Raw genomic sequence first — 24,991 nt, forward strand, 5'->3', positions numbered from 1 at the left:
ACCACTGACTAGCAGGCCGCCGGACGATATCGGCCTGTCAGTTAGAACAAAAATTTGACAGTTCCGAAGAACTGACCGGCCGATATCGCCGATATCGTCCGGCGGACTGTTAGTCAGTGGTCGGCTTACGCCTCCTTTATCTGTGGCTGGAGGCTGGTCTGAAAGTACTTATTTGACGTTTGTATTTTATCTATTTATCAATACAAAATAGTCGAGAGACTTTTTTTCTGAGATTTAGCAGCTTTTGCTGATAACATAATATATTTAGAGTATTTTATACTCGAACCTCGGTAGCGTACATCAAGAAATCTGTGATAGGCGTCAGCTTTTATAAAATGGGCTGAATTAATGCTGTGAAAGTAAAGTGTTTGAGGTTAGTTTATTTATTAATTACAATATTTTATATCTTATCATAATTATTATTCTCTGCTCCTTATAGTTTTATTATTATTCATACCCCTTTCTGAAGAAATAAATCACGACTCTTCACATATTTATATAAGTAACAAATGATTAATCGTAATAACTATGTTTTAAATCCACTCGTTTTTTCCGCCTAATATTAACTGTATCGCTGTAGGTCCATTAAAATGATGGGCCTTCATTTTTCAGACATTGAGAAAACAAAGAAATGGCAGATACGACATGGGCTTACAGAGAACTACACCTAGTTGATCTTCAAACCTGCACAGCGACTGTAATTGCTACATTTGCTACTCTCTTAAGACTACAGGTTAGCAAAATCCTACTACAAACATCAGGACTATATATAGGTACTTGTGACAGCATCTATATCTTTATATCTATAAAGCCTTTTGTTCTGAGTAAGAGACTAGAGTATATCTCTTAACTGAGTGTGCCACTTGGCAAAGGCCTCTAGCTCTGTTCACTGTAAATAAATAAATAAATATTATAGGACATTTTTACACAAATTGACTAAGCCCCATGGTAAGCTCAAGAAAGCTTGTGTTGTGGGTGCTCAGACAACGATATATGTATATAATATGTAAATACTTAAATATGTAGAACACAACCATGACTCCGGAACATATATATGTATCATCATACAAATAAATGCCCTTATCAGGATTCGAACCCGGGACCATCGGCTTCATAGGCTGGGTCACTACTACCCACTAGGCCAGACCGGTCGTCTCAAACTGTAGTCAGTAGTAGTAGTAACCCTCCTCCATTCGGGGCCCACTGTTAGTTATAAAATCCTTGTAACATTGTATATAATCTCTGTTTAATTTCAGATGCTGAGATAAATATATACAACAATCATGTTTGTTTCTCATAAGCTCAGCACTTCTAAGAAGACCTTCCAAAAACCTAACATCTTGCGGCGGAAGACCAAGGCCACAGCTATCAAATCTGGGTCCTGTAAGCCCAGTCCGGCACCCACTGCAACTGCAGGGGGGCCCAAGCTGCCAGACACAGCTAGGAACAATACTGCACACAATTGGGGTGTATCAAGACCTGTTAATAGGGTGCAGTTGGAGGTGTTGGCACAAGATGTGGCATGCAGTCCAAGTGAACACCCTGCAGCTACAAGTGTGGGTACGCAGGACATACACATGGGCACTGTTGTCCACGTCGAGGAGGTGATGGATATGGAGGATCAACTATCTAATGTGGAGGAAACTCTATGTGATGGTATGCTGTGTTGCATGCTGCATGGTGTGCTCTAATCTTCATTTTGTCACTCCTTTCTTACTAACTATAACTTTCATGCTGTCTCCAGCCTATTGCATTTCAATAAAATTAACATTATCAATAGGGTTGTTGACACATGTTGAATTTTATAACTAAATCTAGTTAAATAGATAGAAAATGATCAATTTATCACAATATGTATATGGAAACTTAATCAATATATGGGAATAGATCGAAACAAAAACTGACCTTGGAGTTATAATAATAAAAACATATGTTATAGCTTGGAGTTATAACATATGTTTTTAATATGGTCACAATGTTTAGAAATAGTTGCAATTCCGATTTCAGAAATTGACTGTAAATGAATTGTTTGATTACGTGTTTAATACTGGTGTTACAGATACGCAGCACAGCACGGACCAAGAGGTTGTCGATGTAGAGGCTTTCTTGAACGGCAGCCGGACACAGGTACACCTGTTGTTCTTCATATATCTTAATTCAATGTAAATTATTTAAGATGTCAAAAAGTTAATCAAACTATTTTCATTATAGTACAAAACACAATATGAAGCTCAGAGTAAATTGGAAAACAGTTCAGTTCAAAAATGGCAAATAGATTTGGAAAATGACACAGATGAAATCATAATGGAACCTTGTAAGTATTACTTATTATTCACATTTTAAATTATTTTATTTTGTATTCCTCAAATTAACACTAACAGACATGTTAGCTATACATGTTATGTTAATTGTACAGGACATATGGAACAGTCCCCTTCCTTAGATATTGGAGTAGTGTTCCTATGGACTCCAGCTAGGGTTGCCAGATCGGAAGGCGCTATTATCGGGAAACAATATAATTTTTTCGGGATTTTTGGACTTAAATCGGGAAAAAAATACATTCGAATTAAAGTACTAATTGCATTAAAAACAATGATATTTTACATTATTGGCACTACGTCAGCTCGCTCTCTCGACGACAGTTCGGAACTTGAAATTATTGTTTTATAACGTGAAGCCGTTTTTCGGGACAGTTTACACTTTGTCGGGAATCGGGAACACATGCTAAAAATCGGGAGAATCCCGCCAAATCCCGACCATCTGGCAACCCTAACTCCAGCCCTTTAGCCCGAAATTTAAAGCTCTCGAGTTCTTTTTAGAGCTGGCTATATAAAATAGGTTTCAAAGAGCTAGAGGTTTTAATAAAGCTAAAGTCTTAAAAAAGGCTATAGTCTTAAAAAAAATAGCCTTTTTAAGAGCTCAAGCCTTTTTTTTAAGGTTAAACCCTTAAAAAAACTTGAGCTTTATATAAACTCACTTTTATGAATATGCATTCATACTTAGATAATATGTAGTAGTTTTAAATGACTTATTATTAGGTGTGTAAATCTTTACACCCCTAATAATAAGTACTGAAAATGAAATATTAATACGGGAATATTAATATTTCATTATCAGTCGTAGTAAACAAATACCACGTGCCGAACGCGTCGAGTTTACAGGTCTCTGCCCACTACACCGTATCATACCACAAAAAAATATTCTTTTCACCTCAGCAGCTCGAACAAGGGTACTTTGCTTCTTAAAAACAGTGAGCAAAATGCGATTTTGCTCACTGAGTAATTTTGTCTCACTCAGTGAGCAAAATCGCATTTTGTTCACTGAGTGAGACAAAATGTCATTCAAGTGACCTTTATAGTCAAATGTCATTTCAACATGCGGGGTCTAATACAAGTTCGATATACTTGGGTTCTATTATCTCTGTCCCTCTAGGTATGTTCTCACTGCTTAGGGTGAAAATTTTTGTGTACTACACGAGATCAAAGTTATTTACATCTCGTGCGCTTTTGAATCCCTTACTACGCTCAAGATTTTAAATTAGATTCATTCGCTACGCTCGTGAATCTATTATAGAATCTTTCGCTTGCCCGGGACTCAAAATAAGCACTCGAAGAAATATCAAACTTTGATCTCTTGTTGTACAAATAACTATTGTATGAAAAAGTATGAGACTATGCCCACTAGCCCGTCCCGTCACCGACCATACCCGTCGCTTGCCATGCACGGACCGTCAAAAATAGTCGGCGAGGATATTTTGCCGGTGCCGAAACGGTCCGTGCATGGCACGCAACGTTGCCAGAACGGTGCGTGCAGGCGGCGAAACGGTGGGCATACGGGTTTTAACCGCGTATGGTGACCGTTCTAACCCCGTTATAAACGCGTTGCTATCAAACATCAAACATCAACATTTATTCAGCAAATAGGCCACAAGGGCACTTTTACACGTCAACATTGAATTTACATAAAAGCAAAAATAATAACATCAACAATTTTATAAAATAAAACTAACAATTCAATCTAACGTATTACAATTACTAAGAGATGTATATGGTCTCTTAATGTCGAATTACATACAAAATACAGATAAAAAAACACACAAAAAAAATCTATAATAGTTAGAGGTGTAAATGTCTCTAGGTGTCAGAACTATAAGATTATATAGTTTATCAAGTTATCCTTAGAGATGTATAGGGTCTCCAAGAGTCAGTATCCTGTATAATTAATACATTCATTAAGAGAAAAGAAACATTCGAGAACAGAATGAGGCGTCTCACTGTAATTAATTAATAAAAATTAAGTTACTAAGTATAATAGCTCGTGTTTGCTTAAACAGACCAGTCTCCACAAACAGCACCCGTTCACGAGTATGACGCGTATCTCAGCCAGCTATATTTCTTGCTCACTCTTACCAGTCTGATAACTATTCGCTGGCTCTTTCTGACGAGTATTGCTCTCGCGAATAAAAAGCGGGTTCTAAGGGGATGAAACGCGGATGCTACGGGGATTATAGGCGGATATGCTATGGGGATGATGCGCGGTTACTACGGGCACTAAACCCGTTATGTACAATGTGGATACGGTGTACGAGGGTTGCACTGAAAATGTCGGGAATAGAGAATACTGTCGCATCTAGACAGTCAATCTTTATTTTAATGCATACTTAATCTCAAACTGACCACGCATATAAATTTTCTTTTGAAAGTAATCATTCTGTAATGCACACGGCTCATAATCCCAAAGTCCTTTTTGTATGGCGATTTTGGAGCCTTAGTGGTTTTGTATGAAATTCGTGGAGTAGCCAACGGAATTGAAGTTTTTTTTACATATATATATATATATAATATTTTTTTACTGTTGTCATATGAATATTTAGGAATGTCGAAATCTGCCGATATGCAACTTTTTTGGCAGTCTTTTTAATTAACAGCACAAATGCGATTTTAATTTTTGACGTCGCTTTGGAATGACATGCTTCTTTAAGATCATCTATGGGATAAAATGAAAGTGACTTTCATATTTAATTTTAACCGCAAACGAGCGTACGATGAACTCTAGTTCATAAAAAAATAACAGAAGCCCATTGTAACTTTTATTTGTTCGCTGAGGGCATATTGAAAACCGTTTAAAAATTTGATCGGAAAAATCACTTTGCCAAAAATTCAAATAATGTTCGACATACAATTTTCAAATTGCCAGTAATTCTTAAATACAAATGACAACCAAATGAAATATACCTTAAAAGTTTTATAAAGAGTTACATTTTTATAAATTATATGCCTCTTTCTATTATGTTATTTCTAAGTGTCCCATTCCCGAATATTTCAGTGCGACCCTCGTAGTGGGCATGCCGTATCGCGTTACATTCCGTGCCTGATACGTTCATATTTAGCACGGTCATGGTATGATACGGTGTAGTGGGCAGAGACCTTACTTGTTAAATAATTTTTAAGAAAAAAAAACCTACTTCCATGGGGGCCGATGAAAGATTACTGTAGATGGTACACTATGTAGAAAAGGAGGTAAAACCACCCACTTTTCTACTAGCATTTCGCTTCTGTATAATGGCTCCTCTACAGGATGGGCCAACGCCGGCCACTCCAAGGGACGCAGCCATGCGGTAGAATGAGATAGCAATATCACTTGCTCCCTCTAACGCATAAATGCGTCCCTTGGAGTGGCCGGCGTTGGCCCATCGTGAAGAGGAGCCATGAGGGTCGTAGTTCTAGCCTAACCTAACCCACTCCTCAGATAGTAGTTCGGTTCTGTGCGGATCGCAGTTCGAACCTAATCAAACCCACTTTTCAAGTAGCATTTCGTTTCTGTAAGGCTCGCAGTTCTAACCTAACCTAATCCTTGTTCGGTTCTGTGAGGATCGCAGTTCAAACCTAACCTACCCCACTTAATGGCGCATGCCGTGCGGTGTACGGGGGTTTAAGCGGGAGGGGCTAGTAAGATTGGCATCATCGTACTTTATGCCTACATTAATTTTATGGTAGGTAATCATAGTTGTTTATTTAGTTAAAGTATCATAGTGGTTTTCTGGATCAAGGTCCGGGTCCGAGTCCGGGTCCGAGTCCGGGTCCGAGTCCGGGTCCGGGTCCGGGTCCGAGTCCGGGTCCGAGTCCGGGTCCGTGTCCGGGTCCGAGACCGGGTCCGAGTCCGGGTCCGAGTCCGGTTCCGAGTCCGAGTCCGAATCCGGGTCCGAGTCCAGGTCCGGGTCCAAACCGGATCCGGCTCCGAACCGGATCCGGGTATGAGTCCGAGTCCGGGTCCCAGTCCAAGTCAAAATCGAAATTCGTAATCACCAAACGTGTACCATGCGTCATTGAAGAGTTCTGTTCTGGTCATCATCAGCAGTTCCACTTCATCAAATGCGACAGTTTTTAATGTAAATGCTTGATTTTATGATGAAAATACAAAAAAATCTATACGTATGCCTTTAATATTTGAGGAGTTCCCTCGATTCCTTATGGATCCCATCATCAGAACTCGAGCTTGACAAAAATGTGGCTTAAAAACTTAACTTGCTTAACGAACATAACGAAAAGGAAAAATCGCCAAACGTGAACTATGCGTCGTTTAAGAGTTCTGTTCTGATCATCATCAGCAGTTCCACTTCATCAAATGCAACAGTTTTTAATGAAAATGCTTGATTTTCTAATGTAAATACAAAAATCTCTATACGCATGCCTTTAAGATTTGAGGAGTTCCCTTGATTCCTCATGGATCCCATCATCAGAACTCGAGCTTGACAAAAATGTGGCTTAAAAACTTAACTTGCTTAACAAACATAACGACGAGGACAAATCGCCAACCGTGAACTATGCGTCGTTGAAGAGTTCTGTTCTGATCATCATCAGCAGTTCCACTTCATCAAATGCCACAGTTTTTAATGAAAATGCTTGATTTTCTGATGTAAATACAAAAATCTCTATACGCATGCCTTTAAGATTTGAGGAGTTCCCTTGATTCCTCATGGATCCCATCATCAGAACTCGAGCTTGACAAAAATGTGGCTTAAAAACTTAACTTGCTTAACAAACATAACGAAGAGGACAAATCGCCAACCGTGAACTATGCGTCGTTAAAGAGTTCCGTTCTGATCATCATCAGCAGTTCCACTTCATCAAATGTCACTTTTTTGGGTGTATATGCTTGATTTGTTGATAAAAACCCAAAAATCACTATATGTATGCCTTTAAGATTTGAGGAGTTCCCTCGATTCCTCATGGATCCCATCATCAGAACTGGGTTTTGACAAAAACGGGACCAATCTGTATGCATATACATTCAATCAAAAAAAGAATTTTCAAAATCGATCTAGTAATGACGGAGATATGGAGTAACAAACATAAAAAAAATAAAAAATAAAAATAAAATAATTTTTAAGAAAAAAAAACCGACTTCTATGGGGCCCGGTGAAAAATTATGGTAGATGGTGCACTATGTAGAAAAGGAGGTAAAACCAGTACTTTCTAGTAGCATTTCGTTTCCGTAAGGGTCGTAGTTCTAGCCTAACCTAATAACCCACTTCTCTGATTGCAGTTCGGTTCTGTGAGGATCGTAGTTTGAACCTAATCAAACCCACTTTTCTAGTAGCATTTCGTTTCTGTAAAGCCCGCAGTGCTAACCAAACCTAACCCACTTTTGTTTGGTCTGTGAGGATCGCAGTTCAAACCTAACCTAACCTACTTAACGGCGCATGCCGTGCGGTGTACGGGGGTATGAGCGGGAGGGGTTTGGCATCATCATACTATATACCTACATTTTATGGTAGGTAATCATAGCGGTTTATTTAGTTTAGGTATCATAGTGATTTTCCGGGTCAAGGTCCAGGTCTCTGAGTCCGAGTCCGGGTCTGAGTCTGGGTCCGAGTCCGGGTCCGAGTCCGGGTCCGAGTCCGGGTCCGAGTCCGGGTCCGAGTCCGGGTCCGAGTCCGGGTCAGAGTCCGGGTCCGAATCCGGGTCCGAGTCCGGGTCCAAGTCCGAGTCCGAGTCCAGGTCCGGTTCCGATCCGGGTACGAGTCCGGGTCCCAGTCCAAGTCAAAATCGAAATTCGAAATTACCAAACGTGTACTATGCGTCGTTGAAGAGTTCTGTTCTGATCATCATCAGCAGTTCCACTTCATCAAATGCGACAGTTTTTAATGTAAATGCTTGATTTTATGATGAAAATACAGAAAATTCTATACGTATGCCTTTAAGATTTGAGGAGTTCCCTCGATTCCTTATGGATCCCATCATCAGAACTCGAGCTTGACAGAAATGTGGCTTAAAAACTAAACTTGCTTAGCTAACATAACGAAGAGGACAAATCGCCAAACGTGAACTATGCGTCGTTGAAGAGTTCCGTTCTGATAATCATCAGCAGTTCCACTCCATCAAATGCGACAGTTTTGAATGAAAATGCTTGATTTTCTGATGAAAATACAAAAACCTCTATACGCATGCCTTTAAAATTTGAGGAGTTCCCTCGATTTCTCATGGATCCCATCATCAGAACTCAAGCTTGACAAAAATGTTGCTTAAAAATGCTTAAAAACTTAACTTGCTTAACAAACATAAGGAAGAGGACAAATCGCCAAAGGTGAACTTATGCGTCGTTGAAGAGTTCCGTTCTGATCATCATCAGCAGTTCCACTTCATCAAATGTCACGTTTTTGAATGTATATGCTTGATTTGTTGATAAAAACACAAAAATCACTATATGTATGCCTTTAAGATTTGAGGAGTTCCGTCGATTCCTCATGGATCCCATCATCAGAACTGGATTTTGACAAAAACGGGACCAATCTGTATGCATATACATGCAATCAAAAAAAGAACTTTTAAAATCGGTCCAGTAATGACGGAGATATGGAGTAACAAACATAAAAAAAAAATAAAAAAAATAAAAAAAAACATACAACCGAATTGATAACCTCCTCCTTTGGGATTTGGAAGTCGGTTAAAAAAACATACAACCGAATTGATAACCTCCTTCTTTGAGATTTGGAAGTCGGTTAAAAAGCGCCCAAGTGCGAGTCGGCCTCGCCCATGAAGGGTTCCGTAGCAGCAAGTAACATAATAAAATTGCGGTTTACGATTTATGACGTTAAAAAAACACTACTCACTAGATCTCGTTCAAACCAATTTTCGGTGGAAGTTTGCATGGTAATGTATAGGTACATCATATTTTTTTTTGTTTTAATATTCTTTTATTTTAGAAGTGTCTCTCGCGCAACGCGCAAACTATTCAGTTTAGAAAATAATTTGGCCAAGCCCGAGATAGCTCGAGGCATTTAGTGTTCCGTACGGCTACCATCAGTTTGGCATTGACATAAACGATATCGTGAACGTAATTTATTTCCTATAGGTATATCTCTTTCGCACTAATATGTCAGTACGAGCGAGATGCATAGAAAGTAAATTACGTTCACGCCCACGGTAGCCTTTATCATCTCATCATCATCATCTCAGCCATAAGACGTCCACTGCTGAACATAGGCCTCCCCCTTTTGGGGGGTGTATGCCATAATCGCCACGCTTGGCAGGCGGGTTGGCGATCGCAGTCGAGTACACCGAATTTGAGGGACGCTGCTGCCCGTCCACCGGTGGTCTTGGACGTAGTTTAAGGACATACCCGGGTCCAGGTCCGGCTTACTTTAAATATTTCGTCAATTTCACCTTTGTTTCCGAAAACTGTGATATTTAACTGTCATATACTATTAATGTCTTCCATAATTATTTTCTCGTAACAGGACTGAGGGGCTACCGCGAAATCGAAATTCGCAATTTGCGGGGATCTTTCTCTTTTACTCCAATGAAGGCGTAATTAGAGTGACAGAGAAAAATGCCTATTTTAAAACTTCTATTTTCGTGGTTATAGCCCTGAATCTTGTTGCTCACCGATCCGTTCAAAAATATACATAAGTACTAAATATAATTAATACATATTATAATTATACAATTAATACATAAATGTAATGGTACTTAATGAAAAGGAATATTGTGTATATATATTGTTTCCACGAATCAGATACTCTCAATAAAATCTATAGATGAGGCCATAGCTGTTAATAAATATTAAATGACTTTATTATCTCTATACGCCTTACTAACTCTATGTGTCCTAATGTAAAAAAAAAACACAACGACGGTGAAGAACGGAATTCTTACTTTGAATTTTTCAGATTTTTGAGATACCTAGTCCATTGGTTGGAAAGCCCGTTCGAAATTTAAACTTATTTGCAATATAATAAGGTCGTATTTTGTAGATCTCTCTCATACTTATAGTAGGCTATTCAGATAAAATTAAATATCCCACAAAAATAAGCAAGCAGAATTAAACTTTGTGTCAAAGACATAAGTCATAAATTTCAATGCCAAAGTTTTAACTAAGGATGTTTCTCGTTAAAACTACTGCCTAATATGAAATGACCAGTGTAAGCATCAGTTAGCTAGCCCTAAGCAACCAAAGATCAGGCTGCAGTTTAAAAACTAATAAAGATAGAGTCAACCTGATAATTTTCCCGCCGTCTCCATGCTTGTTTTAGTTGGATATTGACTGGTAGCTGACCAGCCTGTTAGCTATAGTTTTCGCGAAAATCGCCAGGACAGAGGTGAAATTTTTTGTATTAAAACTTGCAACTTTAAATGCATTTTTTGACGAAACTATTGCATTCTAAAATGAAGTCAAAATCAGTCCATCGACTCAATTTTTTGCAAGCTTTCTAATGGTACCCCACACGATTCTTACAAATGAAAAAAGTTTCAGCCTACCCCTCTCAACCCCCTAAATTTCCCCCTTTAATAAGAAATAAGCAGTTTTGACTTATATACAATATGAGTGGTGGTAATTGCTATAACTGTTCCAAATTTTAGGAATCTATGTCAAACGGTCTCTGAGAAAAACGTATTTAACTGATTTGCAAGACCGAAGTGATCCCATAAGTGTTCCGTGAACAAAGTTTTGTACGGAACACTAATAACTGATTTGCAAGACCGAAGTGATCCCATAAGTGTTCCATGAACAAAGTTTTGTACGGAACACTAATAACTAGGGCTTGCAATATCGGATGGTCTCCAATTCCGGAACTGATTTTCGATATTGGATTCGAATTCCGGAATTCCGGAACTGGTTCCGGAATTAGGGGTTATCGTATTTCACTTAATTTTTTTTATAAAATCCAACAAAAAATGTGAAATTCTGATACTTTACGTTTATTAAAGTTAATATTGTTTAAGAGAAATTTAATTTGAAGTACTACAGATAATTTCATCTCTTTTGTACCACCTTATTAAAATGGTTACTTTTATTCAATTCTATGATACGCGGTATTTATTCGGGGAAAATTTAGTTGCTAGCAAACTATTCAATGGATAATTTTATAAAATAGTTAAATATAACAGCTCTATAATCAGCCTACTCTTCGTAACATAGTACGTAGTGGTGTTGTTTAAGAAGTTGAAGGTCGAAATTTGGCATTTTCCTTCCTAGATCCTAATTATGATTCAGAATATCATATATTATATGCTTCTACAGGATCCGAAATCGTTGATAGAGAAAACCTTCTATCTAAATCGAAGATTCGCTCATGTAGGATTGAGACTATTCTGACTATTCTAAGCAAGTAAATCACTTTGCTTTTTTTTATGAGCCCATATGGTCCCACTGCTTTATCAAACCGAAAAGTAAAATATACCCAAATTATAGGTCACTGAATGACTAAGAGGCACTTATTAACAACAAAAAACATCAGTATAGTGTAGTTTCTTAACAATTTTCAATAATAAACGTATTAAAACCTGAAAAAAGTACTTAAATCCAATTCCGGAATTTTCGATATTCAGTTGTATCAATTCCGGAATTGTCATATCGGAAAATTTGTCCGAGATTCCGGAATTTCGAGAATCCGGAATTCCGGAATGCAAGCCCTACTAATAACTGATTTGCAAGACCGAAGTGATCCCATAAGTGTTCCGTGAACAAAGTTTTGTACGGAACACTAAAAATGATAAAAAACGAACCTTAGTGGGGTAAAACAGTTCTGTTTAGAGTTGGACCAAGCTAACTCTGCAATGCATTTGCAGTGACAAAGTGTGGCGATGTCATCATTAATGTCTAATTTATATGAAAATATGACATTTATAATTTCCGCGTCACACTTTGTTCTGTTCTTGTTGGTGCATAATTAGCTTAGATGGAGCTTCTATATTAGGACATGGTGGCACTGAAAATTAGTTAACTAGAAAAAGTTAACGAATGAGGACCATTATAATATCATGTGTAGATAATGGACTTCAAGAGATGCCGGAGGACAAGTCGGATGCGGCCCTGCCGCCGCCGCCGCTCGACTGCGACCTCGTCGCCATCCGCCCCGGCAACTTCAAGGTGGGTCATTCAAGTTCGCATCAAGTATTCATAGTGACTTTATAAGTATCCTATCATACTTATGTTTAGTAGATTAAAAAAAATAAGTTTATAGCAAGTAAACCCTAAAACCCTTTCAGTGCGACGAGCCAGACTGCAACAAAGCGTTCCTCACGGAGCAGAAGCTGCGCCGGCACCGCGCCGTGCACAACAAGCAGCGCCCCCCTCCCCCCGCCGCCGTGGAGTGTCCGGCGGGGGCGGGGGTGGAGCGGGAGGAGGGGGTGGAGCGGGGGGAGGGGGAGGGGCGAGCGAGGTGCGGGCGCGTGTTCGCGGCGCGCGAGCAGCTGGCGCGCCACCTGAGGGAGGACCACGGCCCTGATGATGCGCTTCACGGGTACGGTGACTTTAGACTCTACTCGCACGACAATCGGCGCCCTCGCACGAGCTAGTATATCGATCTCGTGCGTAAATCACCCATTTGTGAGGCTTCCTCTTACTGAGTCATCTACTTTTGAAGCATTCTCTTACTGTGTCGCCCATTTGTAAAACACTCTCTTAGTAAATCACCCATTTGTGAAGCATTCTCTTACTTAATCACCCCATTTGTGAAACATTCTCTTACTAAATCACCCCATTTGTGAACATTCTTTTATTTAATTACCCCATTTGTGAAACATTCTCTTACTACATCAGCCTGCTATTTGTGCAACATTATCTTACTAAATAACTCCATTATTATTATTTGTTTCTCCTTTTTGGAATTCACGGGCCTACAAATCCCGGTCTTTTGATAGGCTTGCGTGGGGATATAGATCCAACACGTAGAGGCCCCTTGGAGAGCTTTAATGTCATGTAGAACGCCTGCTGGAACCCGTTCACAGGCGCAACAATAAACACCCATGAACCGGTCGCAGCAGGCATTGGGACTATTGCAGAAAAAGTGAATAGTATACCGGTCTATGGATTGATGTTTGGTTGGACAATGAGACTGGGCTATTGTAGAGAAGTCCGGACACCTGCCATAACAATGCTAAAACACGTTATCGAGGCAGGTGGTGACTTGCCGCTGACTAGATGGGCCCCTGAAACTGCCGTCGCAAAGACGACCAGGAGCAACATCGGTGTGAGCGGCTCAGGGGTGTCGAGAGGTGTGCGCCGCTTTCTACCCAGTGGCTGTTAACAGCCACTGTGCCAACTCGCGTCTTATGCATCTTTCACTTCCACCCCTGGAGCATATAGCTCTAACGACTCCTCTCTGGACGGCCAATGAAGGCAAGCCAGAGCTGAGAGTCCTTATTATTATTGTTAAATTAATCATCCACTTGAAAAATATCCTCGACCCTCGTAGTGAATGAGCGAATCACCCATTATGGTAAATCATCCATTTCGTAATTCACTTATTTGTGAAGCATTCTCTTAGGACAATATTATTGTAGAGCGTCTTCTTATTAATCACCCATATTTTGTGAAACTTCTCTTAGTAATTCACCCATTCGTGCAATATCTCTTTTATTAATCGCTCACTTCCCAAACTGCTGAACTTCTGCTTACTATTGTCGATTTATATTATATCGTCTATATCAGTTGCGAGGAGTGTGGGCGTCGTTTCTTCTGGGCGGTGGGGCTGCGCGCGCACGCCCGCGCACACGCCGCGCCCGGCGCCCTGCACCACTGTCTGTGGCCCGGGTGTGGCCGCGCCTTCAGGCAGCCCTGCCGGCTCCGGGAACACGCCAGGGCACACACCGGGGACAGGCCCTACAGGTGAGGACTGCAGGTGGCGCCCTGCACCACTGTCTGTGGCCCGGGTGTGGCCGCGCCTTCAGGCAGCCCTGCAGGCTCCGGGAACACGCCAGGGCACACACCGGGGACAGGCCCTACAGGTGAGGACTGCAGGTGGCGCCCTGCACCACTGTCTGTGGCCCGGGTGTGGCCGCGCCTTCAGGCAGCCCTGCCGGCTCCGGGAACACGCCAGGGCACACACCGGGGACAGGCCCTACAGGTGAGGACTGCAGGTGGCGCCCTGCACCACTGTCTGTGGCCCGGGTGTGGCCGCGCCTTCAGGCAGCCCTGCAGGCTCCGGGAACACGCCAGGGCACACACCGGGGACAGGCCCTACAGGTGAGGACTGCAGGTGGCGCCCTGCACCACTGTCTGTGGCCCGGGTGTGGCCGCGCCTTCAGGCAGCCCTGCCGGCTCCGGGAACACGCCAGGGCACACACCGGGGACAGGCCCTACAGGTGAGGACTGCAGGTGGCGCCCTGCACCACTGTCTGTGGCCCGGGTGTGGCCGCGCCTTCAGGCAGCCCTGCCGGCTCCGGGAACACGCCAGGGCACACACCGGGGACAGGCCCTACAGGTGAGGACTGCAGGTGGCGCCCTGCACCACTGTCTGTGGCCCGGGTGTGGCCGCGCCTTCAGGCAGCCCTGCCGGCTCCGGGAACACGCCAGGGCACACACCGGGGACAGGCCCTACAGGTGAGGACTGCAGGTGGCGCCCTGCACCACTGTCTGTGGCCCGGGTGTGGCCGCGCCTTCAGGCAGCCCTGCAGGCTCCGGGAACACGCCAGGGCACACACCGGGGACAGGCCCTACAGGTGAGGACTGCAGTGGCCTATTTTATAAAGCTACAAGTTACAATTTACAAGCGGAAGTCTCGTTCTAACACATAGGGTTAGAAAGAGACTTCCGCTTGTAAATTGTAACTTGTAGCTTTATAAAATAGGCCACAGGTGGCGCCCTGCACCACTGTCTGTGGCCCGTAGAGAAACGTAGACAGTATTTTTAGACTCTATTTCTATTTTTAAACCCGTATAAAAATAGAAAGAGTAGGTAATTTGATTTTGACGTTACACGCTAGATAAATTCCATAGTAGAAAATTCGGTTCGTTTCGAGTTCGAAAAAAGAAACCGATTCGACTCGTAGTCAAATACTCTATAGGTGATTACGACGGTTTCGGTCGCAGATGCAAGCACCCGGGCTGCCCCTGGGCGTTCCGCACGGCGTCGAAGCTGCTGCGGCACGCGCGGCGCCACACGGGCGAGCGGCGCCACGCGTGCGCGTGCGGCCGCGCCTTCCGCCGCGCCGAGCACCTGCGCGAGCACCAGGCGCGCCACCGCCGCGGCGCCGGCACGGGTACGCCGACCGCACGCTCACGCCCGTCCCGAGTCCCGATATATTGTCGTCGACGTCCGTTTACAGTCGGTCGCGTGGAATTTCACATCTCATTTTTTAACGAGCGGGAGCTTCCTTTTTCGGGTGGGGTTTTTTCTGCATGTTTTTAAAATTATGTGGTATTTCTTGATCAAAACGTGATCAAAATACTGTAGCTCGCGATCCAGAACTTCACGCGAGGTGTAAAAATAGGGGGGATCCGTTCGGGAGCGCGGTCGGGATCGCGTCTCGATCGGGACAAAGTAGAAGAAATTTTTTTAGACCCGAAAGGGACTCGGAGGTTCGCCCCGTACAATAGATAATAGTACATTTCCATGGCGGCGTCGAAAGTATGTCATCATTTACGAGTCCCGAGTTGAGATGTCTTTTATGAGCCGTACTTGGGCGAATAAAATACACGGGAGAAGTAAATAATAACACATCCATCCAAATATTCCAAATCACAATAAAACAAATATCAACATAAGTACGAACAAATAGCAACATAAGTAAGGTAACATGAGTACGAGTATTTTCCTAATCGGACCACGATACCGAATATGCCCTACGGATCCCTCCCATTTTAGGCACACGGGGCGTATACGTATAGAATGTGATCGTGACCGTTGGTATATTTGCAGAGGGGTCGGCCAGCACCGGCCGACGGGTCCGGTCCCGCGTGCCGGCCCTGCCCGCGGCGGCGGGGGAGGGGGAGGCGGGGGGGTCCGCGCCGAGCGACGAGTTCACGGTGAGTGGGGGGGGGGGGGGGGGCACCACATACACGACGATGCCACGTCTGGACGACTCCAATCGTCCCGGAGGAAAACCAACGGTCGGCAACCAAGGGCCAAATAGTACCTAGTCACCGATGTTGACGCGGGCCGCACTTTGTTAATATTTATGACTGTATCAGACATTGTCGTTTGTCGCTGCGGTAAGCCATAGCTCGTTGGGATGCGCCGATCGATGCTGCGATCGTTTCAGTTTTCGTCAATTAGTAGATTCGTCGATGGTCGGTTGCATCGAACCGTCTGTCACCGTTAAAGCGTTCGTTAAATTTTTCACCACATCAGCTCGGAAAGGCTCACTTTGCACTTCAAAAATTGATAGCGGAGTTGCATTTTATTCACATATGAAACAAAGTAATCGAATGCAAATATTGAGTTGTTTTCTTATGAACACCACAGACGACAATTGACGTCAACGCAAAATCGTGACAACGACGTCAAAGACGTCATTTGACGTCGATCGTTTTTTATCAAAATCTACTGAAAAACAACCCATTTTTAGGTTGGCATTATTTATTCGCAAAACTAAATTTTACCCCCGTGGCGTCAGTGGCACGGCAAGTGGATGCGCCATTTGGCGTTCAAAAGGTTAAATGATGATTTTGGATGATAAATGTTTAATAACATTCGTTTGGATTTGATTTGATTTTGTTTGACATTTTACATTTAATATTTGCTGCGGGTTGGTGTGGTGGTTTTTGTGTTTCACTCGGGGGCAAATTTTGTTTAACCCTCGTGCTTTGAAACATTCGCAACGCTCAAGATTCCAATACATGCCCCCTTATAAAACAAATAACTATTATCGTATGGGAAGTTTCGTAGATCTCTGCTGCGTGACGTTGATCAGTTTGTGGTCGGTGCACCTGGCCCTCGGTATCATAATATAGAGACGTCGATATTTTCGACTCGCGACTATTATAGCGGTATTCGAGAGGCGAGTCGTTAGAGTTCTTGGCCAACATGCTACACAACAATAGTAAGCATTTTAGCTCGTTACGATCTTTCATGTAATTTTATAATTTAGTTTTTTAGATAATAATTATTCTAATATGTTGTGCGCAGGTGCGGCTGGTGCCCCTGGAGGCGGTGGAGGGCGCGGAGGGGGAGGTGCGGGGGGAGGGGGAGGGAGGGGAGGGGCGCGCGGCGCGCACGCACTGCACGTGGCCGCTGGCGCCGCAAGCCGCGCTCGCCATAGTGAGTACCTACCGCAGAGATATATTATACTCGCACCAGAATAAACATACTCAACTTGTTTGAAGTTGTTGGAGCTATATGTGTATGGCAGTGAATATAATCCGACCGTTGTCTGGTTGTTGCAGACGGAGGAGCCGGCGTGCTGCGTGCGCAGCGACCTGTTCCTGGCGGCGCACGACGACGACTCGCAGTCAGTATACACCCACCTACCTACCTACCACTCGCATTACTATATACTACCTATACCTCTGCATTATTCGCTACCTGCATCACTGTGCCCTACTGAATGCCGACGCCAATTAATACTTGTATACACCGACCTATCGGCATTCCCCTACAGATGCATTTTGTATTTTAAAAAAATTGTGCGTTTTACTGGTCGATAATTGTTTTTATGCGAAGGAAAAAAAAACGACGTCTGCAATTCGTCATATAATTAGAGTTTGTACGAGAAAATTAAAAATAAATGTGTGAAATTTTTCATATCCGATTAAACTTTATTTATTAACTAAAGTTCTAGCAAAGTAGATAATATATATATATATGGGTGAAATTTAGTAAATGTAGGTATGTACTACGTATGAAAGCTTATTTTATATATACATATATATATATATATATATATATATATATATATATATATATATGTATATATGTATATATAAAATAAGCTTTCATACGTAGTACATACCTACATTTACTAAATTTCACCCGGAGAAAAGAATATATGGGTGCCCTATTGATATTCCGAAAAAAATTACGCCGATTTTTGTTTCGCCGACGGGTTCTTTGGCAGAGTAACGATTGGCCGAATCTCATTACGCATAATAGTCATTTGCGAGAGTAGTCAATAAGCAGAACATTGATACGCATATTTACTATTCGTAGAATAATCATTTAGTAATTGTCATAATTACCCGAGAAACCATTGGCCGAAACACAATAGGTCGAATGTTCACTTGGCATTAATATTTTCTCTAATTTATTATTCCTTTATTCATCATTTTTCTTAGGCTAGGTTTTTATAATATGTAGGTATATAAAAGTAAAATATAAAAACACTTACAAAACAATAAAAAATACATATAAACACATTATAAAAGACCTAACCTAGGGTGCCGCCAGCAGCGGGGCAAGGCCCAAGCTACCGGTGGTCAGGGCTGCAGAGAGAGGAACCGGCGGACTATCCGCGCCGTGTCCAAGATCACCGCCTTCTGCATCTGTCCTTTGATCCAACCACCTAGCGAGAGTCTCTCAAGATGTTGGTCGAGACTCTTTGCTATTAAACCGTTCACTGAAACGACTATCGGGACAATGATCGTCGAATCAACATCCCACATGGCGGTTATCTCGTGAGCCAAGTCTAGGTACTTACTGGACTTGTCCTTCTCGGCCTTCACGAGATTCTCATCATGGGGGATGGTGATGTCAACGAGCACGGCCCGACGTTGCGAAATGAAATTACGTGAATTTATTATTATTATTATGAGCCTATATTGTCCCACTGCTGGGCAAAGGCCTCCCTCTTATTTCTCCACGTATCCCTATCACCTGAAGTCTCCCACCAGTCTCTCTCATAGGTGTCAAGCTCGTCCCGCCATCTCCGACGAGGTCTGCCGTGACGCCTTACAGTCCGTGGGACCCAGCGGGTGGCTGTTTTCGCCCACAGATCATCCGGCATACGGCAGACGTGTCCCGCCCAGTCCCATTTAAGCTTGGCGGCAGTTTCAGCTACGTCAGTGATTCGTGTTTTGGAGCGTAGTATTGTATATTTTTCTCTAATTTATTACTTTACTAAATTAACTTTCACATACTCGTAGTATTCATTGATATTGCTAAAAAAGCAGTTTAGGTTAGTTTAGAGCTGCACCCTTAAGAAAACGAACCGTTGCTGGAAAAGTGGGTTAGGTTGGGTTAGAACTGTGACCCCCAAGAAAACGAACTGTTGCCAAAAATTGGCTTAGGTTAGAACTACGACCCCGAAAAAAACGAACATTTTCCAGAAAAGTTGGTTATTAGGTTAGGTTAGAACTGCGACCCCTAAAAAATTTATTCTTTCCAGAAAAGCAGATTGCGTTAATTGACGAATAACGACTCAATAAATAAAAATTTTGCTAAAAACCGGATTTATAAGAAGTAACTTTTCTACAGGTCCATGAACCTGTGAAATGAAATTACAAGAACAAATTGTCCTTGAAACTAAACCAATGTTTAAATTTTTTGGTAAACCATAACTAATCCGAACTAAAATTATTTGAAGTAAATATTGTGTTAAAGAATTTGCCATTTGAAATAACTTGAATTTTTTTCTGTGAAACAAAAATCTATAGAAAAACTTGCCGGCAAAACAAAGCTAAACCATATAAATATAATAATTCTTATAAACCATAATTTACTTAAAAAAGGATAATATTTTATTTCATCCTTTTGGATATGGGTTTTCTTTATTTCTGCAAAAAGTTTTTGTTTCGAAAATAATGACTTATATATAAAATGTGAAACGTTATTCGACTAAACATTGCTTAAACGAAACGATTACTCTGCTAAATGGAAATCGTCCAATAATAGTTACTGCTAATTTACACAGAAGCGAACTGAACGGTATGTGAACCAAGAGTCTACGTAACGTTAGTCGACCAAAAGTTACACTGACAAATAAATGACTCTGCGAAACGATGTTCGGCGAATCGTTGTCGGCGAATCGATGATCTGCTAAAAGTTTTTCGGAGAATCATTAGGTACCCGAATATATGAAATCTTGGCTTTTATTTATTATTTCCTGCATAAACTACATTCCTGTCAAATATCATTTATGATTCCGTGTCAGGTGAGACGTTTTTTAAGAACACATTAACAGTAGAATTTAAGAAAATTAAATTTGTTTTCACACTGGAATCAGCACATTCACATTCTTCTTAAACACATTCTGATACTTATTGTGAATAACTTTATAATAATAATAATTTTATGTTGATAGAAAATCGTTTTAGGGTTATTCTTAGAAACGCGTGGAGGTATCAAGTTGAAATAAATAACAAATACTAATGGCTCAGTTTAAAAAAAAAAATGTGCTTAATTAAAAGTCGACTATTCTATCGACATCCATATGTCGATAGAATAGTCGATATTTAATTAAGCACTAGGAGCAGACGCATTTTTGCTCTCGCCGGCCGGGGTATGGTAACTATTATTGGACGATTTCCATTCAGCAGAGTAATCGTTACGTTGAAGCAATGTTTAGTCGAATAACGTTTCACATTTTACATATAATTCGTTATTTTTGAAAAATAAATAAAGGAAACCAAATGGTTCATAAAAATTGTTAAAATTATTATATTTATATGGTTTAGCTTTTTTTTATATAGATTTTTGTTTCACAGAAAAAATACCAAGTATTTTAAATGGTTATGGTTCACCAAAAAATTAAAACATTGGTTTAGTTTCAAGGACAATTTGTTCACGTAATTTCATTTCACAGAATCATGGACCTGTAGAAAAGTTACTTCTTATAAATACGGTTTTTACCAAAATTTAAGATACAGAATAGTCATTTCGTCGAATTTTATTCATTTCTCAGAATCATGGACCTGTAGAAAAGTTACTTCTTATAAATACGGTTTTTACCAAAATTTAAGATACAGAATAGTCATTTCGTCGAATTTTATTTATTGAGTCGTTAATTTAACGCAATCTGCTTTTCTGGAAAGAATTAATTTTTTAGGGGTCGCAGTTCTATCCTAATCTAACCCACTTTTTCAGCAACGGTTCGTTTTCTTAGGGTTGCAGCTCTAAACTAACCTAAACTGGTTTCTTAGCAATTTCAATGAATACAACGAGTATGTGAAAGTTAATTTAGTAAAATAATAAATTAGAGAGAAGTTTTTCTATATAGTCAATATTAATGCCAAATGAACATTCGACCTATTGTGTTTCGACCAATGGTTTTTCGGGTAATTATGACAGAATCTAAATGATTATTCTACGAATAGTAAATATGCGTATCAATGTTCTGCTTATTGACTACTCTCGCAAATGACTATTATGCGTAATGAGATTCGGCCAATCGTTACTTTGCCAAACAACCCGTCGGCGAAACAAAAATCGGCGTAATTTTTTTCGGAATATCAATAGGGCACCGTTCCATTTTTATAACGTATGAATAAACGACTTACAACTTCATACATTTTGCTGCACCGCCGGTACATCTCGGTGCTGCGTATCAGGTAGTCTTATGTCACTTTACTAATGAACACATCCCAGCCTCGAAGGGCACTGGACGCCGCGGTCCCTTTATGTTTCGTCCGCGGCATATATTCGGGGTCGTAGGTAATGTAATGTCGGATGTTGGTCGGCAGACAAATGATCCCGGGCGCGGGCGGCGCGGGCGGCGCGGGCGGCGCGGAGGCCGCGCCGGGGGCCGCGTCGCCGCCGCCGCCGCTCGGCCTGCTCGACTACATGCAGGTACCGTGCTCTATACTCACCTACCGGTCATTGTCATGTAATCTCACTACAGTCGCACCGATAAAAGTCTGCAGCGGATTTGATAGCCCACGCGGCGTAAGTGTTATTTGTACGTCATAATTTCATAGAAGTTTGGCTATCGAAATCGCTGCTGACTTTTTACGGTCCGACTGTAACATTACTTCACCAAAATACTATGTACGTATTTCGGAATAATGAACTGACCGTGTTTTAAGACTTAAGATTAAACGTCACGAATAATTAGACACGTTTTTGATAAAGTTACATATTCACTTTTCAATATTTTTGACGGTTTGGGAGTAGTCAAAGACATGCATTAAACAAACAAAAAATATTGAAACACTTCGTCACAAATGTGTCCAAACATATTCTGATGAGTAGGTACGTATAGAAACGTGCTCTGACATTAAATAATGCTCATAGGCGTACCCACGGCGGGGCAAGGTGAGGCAGTTGTCCGACCCTGGTCTCTGACCATAAGCTACGAATTTGTTTCAACCGTACCCTGTTATAACGTACTCAGCCTCCCCTTACGTACGCCTATGCTAATGATGACGTGATGTCGCAGGAGGAGCTGATGTACACGGACGCGGTGGACGAGTCCTCCTTCCAGGTGCTGCTGCTCAGCGAGGAGCTCGGCTAGCTGCGGCCCTCTCGCTCATATCATACACATACCTACAACAAGTTAATCCAACAGCTATTTACTACATTTGTATGTATATATGTAAGGCGCGTTAGTCAAAAACAAGTTTCGTCTGTGGATATGCGCTCACCATGTGGATTTCTACAGCTTGATTGTATCGAAGAGAATTTGAATTAAAATAGAGGAGGATTGTCAAAGTAAATTGTGTAGCCACAGTAAATTTACGGCCATCTTTCGACAGAAGATCAAAAATGTTAGAACGTCACTTGGTTTTGATCCTTATTCTTTCACTGATATGTGTTAATTTGTTAAATATTGAAACTAACGACATCTACTCGATAGTAGGCCAAAGATATGGTGCAATCTTTTCGAGCGATGACGCCATAACCTTTGGCTTCTGTTGAGGAGATGGCGTTAATTTCAGTGGAAGAATAAGAATCAAAGTCAAATGGCGTTCTAACAGTTTTAATCTTCTGTCGAAAGATGGCAGTCAATTTATTGTGGCTATATACTTTACGATGACAGTAACTCTCTATACACTTTATTCTCTTTGATGTATGTACTAGGTGTTTGGCGAAGACGCACGATACAACGCAGCAAAGTTTCACATGCAAGTTTTAATACACTTGTTGCAGGTCTTAAAAACAATAAGATTAGTAATTTACCCGTCGTTTTAAATAAAATACGGGATATTTGAAAATAAATATTGAAAACTGTACTCGGTACGAGTGGCCTACAATTACGTAGATATTTATATGAAAGAGCTAAGTTGTCGAGGCCGAGCCTCGCACTTCTGATGATATTGTTGACTAAAATTAGCTAAATTTATAAAAGCGCGGTGAAATTGCGCGAATACGATACGATGATCTTTGGGGTGCAATATTTAAATTAATCTTTACAATAACCAGTCAATTGTATGCATAAGTGTAGGTACGCGTGTAAATAGTATGTTCTAGCATTTATTGAATAATCTCCTGATGTCTGTGTATTCAATATTAAATACCAGTTAACAATTTTGTAGTACGAAATAAGGACAAGAAATGTTGTATATTGTTTTAAGTACTCACATACAGCGTCGGATTGAAATCAAATTAATGATAATGTTAATATTTAAGAAATAAACAAATATTTTTAGTTAAATTTTATGTTTTGTGTGACAGGATATTAGGCAAGGTGTTTTATTACAAGTCAGTTTTCGATTTTGCGCATTATTTAATATCGAGTTTTTTTCTATTATAATTTGAGCTGGAAGACGGTTCGTTATACAAACAAGATACAATAATAGTTGAAGTGTAAACCGGCCACACCGGACAATAGGTCGCTCGTCATTGGTCAGGTCAAGTAATGCCATCGCATTTATGTTGGTTTCCACAAATTGTAACTTGTACTTTTATAAAATGGGGCCCTGGGTGGCGTTTTATATAATGTGGTTAGAAATGGAGGCAAACAGCGATCACAGGTTACCTAGTAGTTTTGAAAACTCGACCCAGCGGCAGAGTGTCTGTCTGCAGCTATACCTATACTATACAGGCACCCACATAATTATGACATCACTCTATCACAAACTGTGTGTAGTGTTGCCACGGTACCTCAGTGCAGATTTAACATAGACGAGCTGTCAACATTAAAATGCCTATACACGATTTTATATCATAACTACCCCTAGTTAATAAGGATGTGTTCAAAATCGAATTGATATTTAAAATGTGAAATGTTAGTCGAGAAAAGTGTCACTCAACAGGGTAAAGTCAAGATTAAAGCATCTATCTCTTTCTCTTTCAGTATAACTGCGACAAAAGGAGGCGATTTTATTGTATTGTGTAGAAAGTTCTATAAATGGAAATGAAATGATCTCGAGAAATGCCTTTTAAGTATAGGTAGTATAGGACCGCTGTAGGATAGTGAGTGTAGTCGATGGACCTTATGAGTCACACGCACGAACCTCGCCGCCGCCATACAATCGAAGATTTACTTAGGGTCAGTTGTCCTACGTTGAAACAAGCGGACACAGAGAAACTATATGCGATATCTCGGAAACTAGGTGTTATACCAGCTCGTACCGTCTGTCAAGCAAGGGCCCCAATACGCGAGCGCGCCTCGGAGAAGGAGCACGCAGCGATTTTGGCAAGTGTTATTTATATGTACTTCATAATTTCATAGAAGTTTGACGTTTAAAATGACACTTGCACTGCGTAGGCTATCAAAATCGCTGCAGACTTTTCTTGGTCTAACTCTACATACTTTCATACGTATTTAGTCGTTTTTGATAGCAATGGTAGTAAAAACATCTCATAGCTCCCGCAAGTTGTGACAGTTCTAAGTTGTGTTTAAAAAGCATGGGTGATGTATATATATGTGTCCCGTTTGAACGTGATATCTTCT

General features: G+C 41.2%; 2 protein-coding genes and 2 long non-coding RNA genes across 4 annotated transcripts; all 4 read left to right on the forward strand.

Moving 5' to 3' along the window:
* Positions 1 to 189: 189 nt before the first annotated feature.
* LOC134680417 (uncharacterized) lies at positions 190 to 12,711 on the forward strand. The gene is made up of 8 exons (XM_063539547.1): positions 190 to 373; positions 581 to 733; positions 1,257 to 1,656; positions 2,060 to 2,127; positions 2,212 to 2,314; positions 12,272 to 12,372; positions 12,492 to 12,664; positions 12,696 to 12,711. Exons 3-8 carry the CDS (start codon positions 1,284 to 1,286, stop codon positions 12,709 to 12,711), a joined length of 834 nt encoding a protein of 277 aa, XP_063395617.1. The 5' UTR covers positions 190 to 373; positions 581 to 733; positions 1,257 to 1,283.
* LOC134680587 (Krueppel-like factor 13) lies at positions 12,641 to 14,513 on the forward strand. The gene is made up of 2 exons (XM_063539695.1): positions 12,641 to 12,745; positions 13,936 to 14,513. The coding sequence occupies exons 1-2, from the start codon at positions 12,730 to 12,732 to the stop codon at positions 14,352 to 14,354; spliced, it is 435 nt and encodes a 144-aa protein (XP_063395765.1). The 5' UTR covers positions 12,641 to 12,729; the 3' UTR covers positions 14,355 to 14,513.
* A 2,880-nt stretch (positions 14,514 to 17,393) lies between these two features.
* LOC134680392 (uncharacterized) lies at positions 17,394 to 21,869 on the forward strand. The gene is made up of 3 exons (XR_010100447.1): positions 17,394 to 17,484; positions 17,610 to 17,674; positions 21,840 to 21,869. It is a non-coding gene; the product is annotated as an uncharacterized LOC134680392 (long non-coding RNA).
* A 1-nt stretch (position 21,870) lies between these two features.
* On the forward strand, positions 21,871 to 24,903 carry LOC134680394 (uncharacterized). The gene is made up of 2 exons (XR_010100448.1): positions 21,871 to 21,945; positions 22,535 to 24,903. It is a non-coding gene; the product is annotated as an uncharacterized LOC134680394 (long non-coding RNA).
* Positions 24,904 to 24,991: the final 88 nt, after the last annotated feature.

The sequence above is a fragment of the Cydia fagiglandana genome, chromosome 3 (assembly GCF_963556715.1).
Source record: "Cydia fagiglandana chromosome 3, ilCydFagi1.1, whole genome shotgun sequence".
In the NCBI taxonomy this organism is placed as follows: Eukaryota; Metazoa; Arthropoda; class Insecta; order Lepidoptera; family Tortricidae; genus Cydia; species Cydia fagiglandana.